Source organism: Chelonoidis abingdonii, chromosome 1 (genome assembly GCF_003597395.2).
Source record: "Chelonoidis abingdonii isolate Lonesome George chromosome 1, CheloAbing_2.0, whole genome shotgun sequence".
NCBI classification, from domain to species: Eukaryota; Metazoa; Chordata; order Testudines; family Testudinidae; genus Chelonoidis; species Chelonoidis abingdonii.
Genome location: NC_133769.1, coordinates 67,268,007 through 67,277,053, shown reverse-complemented (window position 1 = coordinate 67,277,053; position 9,047 = coordinate 67,268,007). Strand labels below are relative to the sequence as shown.

The 9,047-nt window shown below is 42.9% G+C and overlaps 1 protein-coding gene across 2 annotated transcripts in view; it reads left to right on the top strand.

Moving 5' to 3' along the window:
- Positions 1-5,343: 5,343 nt before the first annotated feature.
- TMBIM4 (transmembrane BAX inhibitor motif containing 4) overlaps positions 5,344-9,047 on the top strand; it is a 13,086-nt gene continuing 9,382 nt past the window's right edge. Inside the window, exons 1-2 of one of the 2 annotated variants that reach the window (XM_032788827.2) lie at positions 5,344-5,519; positions 7,892-8,000. In XM_032788827.2, the coding sequence (XP_032644718.1) occupies positions 5,417-5,519; positions 7,892-8,000 (212 nt within the window). In that variant the 5' untranslated portion in view covers positions 5,344-5,416. The remainder of the gene's footprint in view (positions 5,520-7,891; positions 8,001-9,047) is intronic. The other variant, XM_032788828.2, reaches the window with a different exon arrangement.

Below are 9,047 nucleotides of genomic sequence, written 5' to 3'. Positions count from 1 at the left end.
CAATTCACTGGGTTTTGGAACCCATGTCCCTTGTCTAGCGAGTGTCACTTAATTTATATTGAGACATCTCTGTCATAAAGCAGTCTCGTAGTTCCTCATTCACATAATCGGGTGACAACACTTTATTCCTCTTGCCCCAGTAACAAAGAAATTGGGGATCCCAGAGCTGTCAAAATAACCATCCCAGGGTGCCGTGCGCTATGCTAGATGGGGGTGTGTGTGCCAATGCAAATACCTAAAATTCCTTTCCACACTCTCCATAGTTCACAACCAGATGTCAGGGTAGGGCTCATCCTGACTCTGCTTACATCTGTAAGGTGCCAGAAGACCCTCTGGAATACCATACCGGCTATAAATATCAGGCACAGCAATTTTCAAAACATTCTGAATATGCGTGTGGATTCTGCAGCACTTTGAAATGTCATCTCAAGCTAGGAGCTTTTCACATGCAGTCCATCAGCTGAAGCAGAATGTTGCTGGCAGAGAGTGAGTAACATGCACAACACAGTCACTCAAGACAGGACTCAGACTCACAGAACAGAAGGGCAGCTTGGGTTAAGTGGCAACACCATGCCACTTTCTGCTTCGATGTGAGACTCCCATTTACTCTGAAGTGAGACTTCTCACAAATTCTCTGGTAGACTAATAGAGTTCTGATCCCACTGCACAAGTGGAAATGATGTTTCTGGGATATCACCACAGCTCAAGCCACGCTGGAGATGCAAATTTTTGCCAGAATAATTTAAAAATATTGTTTTCCCAAAGGGACAATGCATGCTGGCCATTAGTAAGATTAAAACCAAACAAGTCACATCAGCTTTGGAAGGATCAGAGCCATAGCTTGAGCTGTAAATGACTACAAAAAGCATTAGAACAGCAGCAAAATTTTGATGTCACATGAGTTTTAGGGGGCCTGCATGTCAGAAACCTATAGCTCAAACAACCTAAATTTGGATAACTGACCCTTACCCCTTTGACCTGAAAAGCTTGTGGAGTCTACTTGGGCAGATCTGGGAAATAAGCCCTACATAGTATGGTTTGTTTGTGGATACTCTGCTTTTATCTGAGTAGCTACCCCACAGGTACTGGGCAGGGCATCTGAGTTTGACTTCCTTGGCTTGTTGGGTTCACTGGGACTGGAGCCCAGCCATACAGAGTCAGGGTATGTCTACGCTACAAACCTAAGTCAACCTATATTAGGTCAACTAACAGCCACTGCAGTAATTACTGCAGTGGTGCATGTCAACACTACCCTTTTTGAGTTGGGGGTGTATATCCTCACCAGGAGCACTGGGGGCTTCTCATCCCCAGGGAATGGGGTCCAGCTTCCCCAGCTTCTTGGGCCCCCAACCTGCTCTCCCCTGGGAGCCTGGCAGCCTTGTCAATTTTATGGCTCAGTGAGCCATGAAATTGACAAGGCTGCCTGACTCTGGGAGCACTCTGCCTCCCAGCCAGCAGCGGTGTCCGAGGCTACCCGGGCTTCAGCTCCTAGCTGGCAGCAGGCCGAGGCTGCCCAGCCTCCAGGGGAGCAGTGGGCGGGGAGGGGGGGAGGAACTGGGCTCTAGCAGCTGGGCTTTCTTGTCAATTTCATGGCTCCTGCCATGAAATTGACAAGACAGCTGATATAAGGGATGCAGTATCTACACACACACTTCATTGCCCTAACTCCATCGACATAAGCCTTATGCCTCTCGTGGAGGTGGAGTTATTATGCGGTGTGGTAGGGCACTTACATCAGCAGGAGCAACGCTGTAGGGTAGACACTGACATAATTAGGTTGATATAAGCTGCCTTATGTTGATCCAACTGTGTAGTGTAGACTGGCCCTCATAAATTTCAGTCCTGCCGTATATCAGATTACTTTGGGAATTCAGACACGGTACCATTACCTAGGGAATACTTTGGAATTGATGTCTTGAAATCCATCCATGAGCTGCTTCTATCCATGTGAAGAATTTAAGGATATTCCTAAAGAAGAGAAAAGAACATTTGGATATGAAATGCTAGACTTGCCTCTGCTTAAATTTGTTAGACTAATGTTAACATTTTCGCTGTCAATTTGAGAGGCTCCTTAGGGAAGATTAACCAAAATTCTGTCACAGCAGTAATTTTCTGCTAAGCAAAAAAGGGATACTCTCCACAGAATTAATGCTGTCTTGCGATATGGCCTAGTACTTCAAAATAATTGCTGAAGAGTTGTGAAAGACTATTTATTCAAACCAGGAATCAAGAAACCACACCTGAGAAGGGCCCATTTTGCATTACAATGATTTGGTTGGCAGATATTAAAAATATTAAACATTTGTTCATCTATGAAGGTTAGATTTTATTCACTGAGTCATTAAAATATACCATATTTAACCAAATATGTGTTTAAAACCAATTTAAAATATGTTTTTCTCACAGAAGAACCACGAGGAGCATTATTTGAACAAGAGAGTAAGAATGAGGGGTGCCCCTCCTTACTTCCAATAGACAAAATTTGGTACCCCAGCTGGTAGTGCTGCTGCTGCACTAGAGTGACCAGATGTCCCGATTTTATAGGGACAGTCATGATTTTGGGGGCTTTTTCTTATATAGACACCTAGTACCCCTCACCTCATCCCAATTTTTTATGCAGGCAACAGACCTGTTTTGAACTACAGTCTTGCTTGCCAGCAAGGTTCAACCACAGTATGAAATATATGTTCACAACAATGTGTGTTCAAGAACAAAGGGTGAAGTCAACCCAGTTACAGTTCATTGGTTATATACAATGACAATATTGTAGTGTAGACAGGACATAGGATAAATAGCAATGTACTGTTTCATCAAGTAAAGCTAAGGTATATGTACAGCTAAAGGAAACATTCAGAGAAGTACTTCATCCTAGAAAAATTAAAGGCTGGCCTGGTAATCTGATTGCCAAAGGCCAGACCAGCAGTTTGTTTCTTGAAGTTCTAAGTATTAAAGAAGATAAACTCTTGTCCCCTGATTGGGGATTGTCACAATCACCGTCAAGGATATTAGAGCAGCAGATGGCACATCTGTCTTTGAGTTTCTTTGTGCTGACTTCCTGTCTCATAAGAACATCATTAAATTTTGTAGTTACAATGTAATGTATATGTTTGTAAGTGTACTTTGGACTAGCTTTGCAATTGTGAAAGTGTCCAGTCCTCACTAATTCTGAGGCTGAAAGAATTCAGGAATGAAGCTGAATGATTTTGCTCCACAGTGTCTAAAAATCCAAAATGACTTTAATAGAACCATAATCATTTTGCAGAGTAGAAAGTAATGTTAATTTTAAAATAAGATTTTCTCCTCTGAGACTGCCATGTAGGAACTTGAACCAACTCAACTGAATAATTGAAAAAGTTGTTTAGAATCATTTCATCACAGCATGGTAGAATTGGTATATTTAGATTTTCATGGGATACAATTAACTGAGGTTAATTTTTTTTTTTTTTACAATTTCAATTGTTTCTAATTTTTAAACATTATTTTATTTAATTTGTATGTATTACATGTATTTATTACAGCATTTCTAAGATGTCTAACACTACAGTATATCAGCATCTTTGGCATACTAATAAGGCTGAACACCCTCAATTTCCACTGAATTTAACTGAGGGTATTAAGTCTTACAGGATCAATCCCATTATTAGGAGAAAGCCTCAACAAAGATCTGCTTTATATTGTACCCTTAAAGTGGTACAACTCAGGCTTAGAGGGGTATACACCAGGAGCAAATTCTAGAGCCAAAGGCCACCTTTACCTCTATTAATAATTTCTGAAAACTTCTACAGAACATAGTTGTTGTTTACTTTGACTCCATAAGGAAAGAGATGTACTACCACATAATAATTTTGAGGCAAACCATTTTGGAGAAGCTGCTTTTTCAACCTTCACATTTCTCCTTAGACATTTCAGGCTTTAAAACAGAAAAAGCAGGCTTCCAGGAGATGAGAACAAATCTAAAGCCTCACAAAGCCATCCCAGTGAGTGGAACAGACCTGTGTCAGCATAGTGAAAAACTTTTCCTACAAACAGTAATTCTACATATATTTATAAACCCCCTTTTTTAATATTCACTTTATATTCAGCTGTTAATGTGAAATACATCATAGATTCTCATGGTACGTATTTATCCACATGCTAAAGAAAATCTATTATAAATCAAATCCAGTGTTGCTATATCACAAAGGACCTTTAATAGAAATGGTGAGTTAGGGCTTAACCCTGCAGGTGCTGACCAACCCCTGGAGGTTCTGAGCACCCTCAACTCCCATTGATGCTACAGACAGGTAGATTTGCAATGCAGCTGGAGGTGTAATTGCCAGCTGAGGTATAGAATAAATATATAATTAGAGAATTAAAGTTAGGTTAAAGAAATATGTGTTGTAATGAAAGGCCCTAACTAGCAAGAAAGACCTTGAAAGTAATGAGTCATAAGGCCAGAAGGAATGAAATAGGGAGGATGTCTGGTTCAAAGAATAACTAATGTAATAAGGGGAAGTTTTAAAAAGAAGGCGTCTTACTGATATAGGGTTGACTGCAGATGATTTTAAGTAAGACAAGGAGAATTTGTCTGAAAAGAAGTCTGCATGGCTCTTCTCACCCCACATACCAGTGTTATTGGAAAAATTAGGGCCTATGTGAACCCAGGTGCAAAGGAAAAACTGTCAGTAAGGAGGGGAAGCGATAGGGAAGAAAGGCTTTAGAGAGAAAGGCAGTTGAAAATCTTATATGGATTCAAAGTCAAAAGAGGGGTGAACTGTCTTAAATTGGTTTTTAGCTGAAGTCAGTGACTGACAATGGCATTGCTTGTTTGTTAAAGGGTATAAAAAAGTAAACTTTTAAAGGGTTCATTGCTTATACCTGCCTGACCATGTTGGAGCTGACTGATATGGGTCTAAGTATGGCTGGGTGAAACCAGTGGGTTTAGCCCATTTGTAAATTACTTGATCAAACGCTCATACATGTTTTGTTACGTTTGGGTGTAGTAACCTGCCTCTTAGTTAGGTTTTTGGGCAGGTTGAGAGCAATTGTATAAACACCATTTGGCTCTGGATTTAATAAAGGATTTGGGGTTAAATTAGTGGGGAGGAAATACCCCGCCCGGCCAAACGGTAACCGCCAAGGGGCGGTCGGGCGCTGTTCGCAGCCACGAGGGCAAGAACTAGTATCCACTGCGCCGGGAGCAGCGTGTGTCGTTCTCCTGCAGGGCGCGCGCGGGCTGTCCCGCCCGGACCCGCCTGTGCGCCGCCAGCTCCCCGCTCTGCCGGGAGGGGCGGGAGCCAGGCTGCCCCGCGATCGATGCTCTCGGCGGTTCTGGGGCTCGCTCGGTGTCTCGGAGTTCGATTGTCTCACCCGGAAGCCAGCGCTGCAGACGTCGGTTTCTTTGCGGCAGCCGCGGTCGGTCGGACGGACGGTGGCGATGGAGGCGGCGGCGCCGGACCCGCGGTACCCCCGGTCCTCCATCGAGGATGACTTCAACTACGGCAGCAACGTGGCCTCGGCCAGTGTCCACATCCGCATGGGTGAGACCCGGACTCGGGCCGGAGCCCCCCGCTTAGCGTGTGGGGCCCCTTTAGCTTGGACGCCTCCATCCCCTCCCCCGCCGGCCTTTACCTCTGGGTCCCCCGGGAGCCAAGGCGGTGACACTCCGGGTTCGCTGCAGCACAACCCCCCCACCCCTGCTGCTGCTTTCGCTCCCCGCTGGGCAGACCGGCCCTAGTCTGCCTGGCTTTGCCAGTGTTTCACTTTCTGTTTTTTCCTGCGTACGCTCCGAGTGCCGCAGTCCGAGGGGCAGGCATTTTAATCCAGCTCCCTTCATTGGAGCTAGAAACACTGTGTGGCTATTTTGATTAATAGGCTTTCTCTTAGTACCCAATCTAGGGTAATTCACCAAGCACTTACCCAGGCTGAGTACGGTGCAGGGGAAGGTAAACTTGTTTTATTATCAAAAGTGGATTCAAATATAATTCTAAGATTCATGTAAGAGGAATTTCCTGCTGTCCCATCTGCTTAACCCATCACTTGATGGTTAGAGCTTTAATTTATGTTACTCTCTTAACTTTCTGGATATAATGTATCGTTATGCAGAATCAGCAGAAAGTCAGTGCACCACTTACATCCAATCCACTTTAAGCAGGACACAGGCCTTGCACTGGCATTATGCACAAGGGTGAATTTCACCCTCCTTACTTGAGATGCTGTCTCTTATCAGAATGCAGGAAAGAGGCTGTGAACTCTTCTATTTAGATTTGACTTTTTTTTCTCACTAGGGGATTTAGTCTCTAGTATTCAGTTTGAACTTCAAGCATTGCTATGGAGGAAACATAAACGTCAAATTTGGCTTCTAGAACTAGAATAACTTTAAAAAAGTTAGTCAGGGAGACTGGAGGTTTTGAATGGAGGGAAAATAGCTACTATAGGTGTAGAAAAACAGATTTTTTTTCTTGATCTTAAGAATTCAGGTGGTGACAAGGCGACTGATGTGAAGAGACTTTTTTTGCTCTAAATATGTGGGTCTGTGTTTATAAACATATTCAGTACACTTAAATCATTTGGGACTATGTCTCTGCCAATACAGGATTTTTTCAACCATCTTTTTTTGTAGAGCTGTGTCCAGCCTAATGTCATATCCCAAGTACAGTAACTCCTCACTTAAAGTCATCCCAGTTAATGTTGTTTCGCTGTTACATTGTGGATCAATTGGAGAACATGCTCCTTTAAAGTTGCACAATGCTCCCTTCTAACGGTCATTTGGCAGATTCCTGCTTTGCCCACTGCTTGCAGGAAGAGCTGTCTGTTGCAACTGGCTGGTGGGGGGTTGGAACCAGGATGGACTGGCAGAGCCCCGCTATCAGCTGCAGTTCCCTGTGCTGCAGCTGCCCAGCAGGCTATCAGTTGCAGCTGTCCCTCGCCCCACTGTCATGTGCTGCTCCTGTTCTCTGCCTTGGAGCTGCTCCCCAAGCCTCCTGCTTTCTGTGTGGGGGGAGGGGAGGAAGAGGGGGGCTAATGTCAGGGTGTCTCCCTCCCCCCTGCCTCCTGCACCCTGCTTACCCCATTGCCATAGAGCAGGGGGGACATATGAGCTTCCAGCAGCAGCTGCGATCTCAGCAAGCTAATCTAATTAACAAGGTAGGGTACTTAGAGTGGGGTCAGCTACTTAAAGGAGAAATGTGCATCTCTTGCTCTCACACACAGTGTGTGTGTGTTTCTGTTTCCCATGCTATCTCCCCTCCCTCCATTCCTGCTGCCTTGTAGACTGTGAGAGTTAACCCTTGAGGGCTCAGCCAAGTTCTAGTTCATCAATTAGCAGTGAGGCGTTCCCAGGGAAATATCCTATCCTCTGACTTCATCACCTCAACCAAGCTTCCCAATCATCATCACTCGGTACCAGTATTAAATTGTTTGTTTAAAACTTACACTGTCTGTGTGTGTGTGTGTGTAATGTAGTCTTTTGTCTGGTGGAAAAAAATTCCCTGGAACCTAACCCCCTCATTTACATTAATTTGTATGGGGAAATTGGATTCGCTTAACATTGTTTTGCTTAAAGTTGCATTTTTCAGGAACAGAACTACAATGTTAAGTGAGGAGTTACTGTAATGGATCTTTTACCATCTTGGGAGACTGTTTATGATCTAATAGCCTAAATTTTCTTTCTTTCATCCCTTTGCACTTAGTTGTATCTCCACATACTGTGCAGGTGCATCAGAGCTGTATGATGAAAGGACTGTTACTGCTTTGTTCTGTGACATGTTTTTATGCAGTTCAATTTACGCCAATTTCTGTTGCTTCCATATCATATTGCAAACTCAGATTGAATTTTCTGTCTACTTTAAGTCTTAAAATGTGATTCAGCAATGAGTATTCAAAGGTGACATGTCATTTTTCTTTATCCCAGCTTTTCTACGAAAAGTCTACAGTATTCTTTCAATTCAAGTTCTTTTGACCACAGTGACGTCTGCAATTTTTCTGTACTCTACTCCAGTTCAGACATTTGTGCATGAAAGGTAAAGTTCTTAAACGAAATGGGAAATCTTTTCAAAAAGTAAATGTAGCTAGTGCAATGGTCACTTTGGAATTTGTGGGAGGGAAGAGAGAAAGGATATTTAATTATATTAATAATTTTACCTCTCCCAGATATATTCTGAGTAAAACACCTTCTTTGTCTTTGGTTCTATAATTATCTTTAATTGTATTCCTCTCTAGAAATCTTGGATTCTGACTAGATCTTTTTTACTTTCTTCCCATATTTCTCTTTCCTGTCTTCTTACATATCCTGATCCTCTCTCTACTGAGCTATATGCCTTAATCATTTCACATCTCACCTAATGCGGTTTTCTTTCTTATGGTCTTCCTAAATCCCTGCTTTTTGACTTAGCATTTGGAATGCTCTGTAGTCAAACTGTCACTTTCGTGTCCCAGGAAGCCAGACCATATCTCGCCCCATCCTCAGTCACCGTTTCTGGCTTCCTGGCCATTGCTGACTCACTGAGAATTACCCTGAAATTCTTCACATACCTGCTTCTTTCTGCCTCAGAAATTGTATCCACTGCTCTCCAATGTTCCTTACTGTTTCTACTAGTGTCCCTTCACTGCAACTGATCCTATCTGAGTTGTTTTTCCATCTGTATTATTCTATCTGGAATTTTCCCTTTCAGGCACTGTGCCATATATGTTCTTGTAATTTTGCCTTAACTTTTCTTTTCTCTCCAATTTCAATAAAATAGCAGCACAAAATGCTATACAATGGATACTGTATAAAATATTTGCTTGATTATATTTATAGACCATGTCTACACTACAGCTTAGGTTGGTATAACTTATGTATAAGCAACACACTCCTGAGCGACATAAGTTATACTGACCTAAGTGCAGGTGTAGACAGTGCTGTGTCGGCAGGAGAGCTCTTTCATCGGCTTAGGCCTGGTCTACACTATGCGTTTAAATTGATTTAAAGAGCGTTAAATCGATTTAACGCTGTACCCGTCCACACTACAACGCCCTTTATATCGATATAAAGGGCTCTTTAAATCGATTTCTGTACTCCTCCCCGA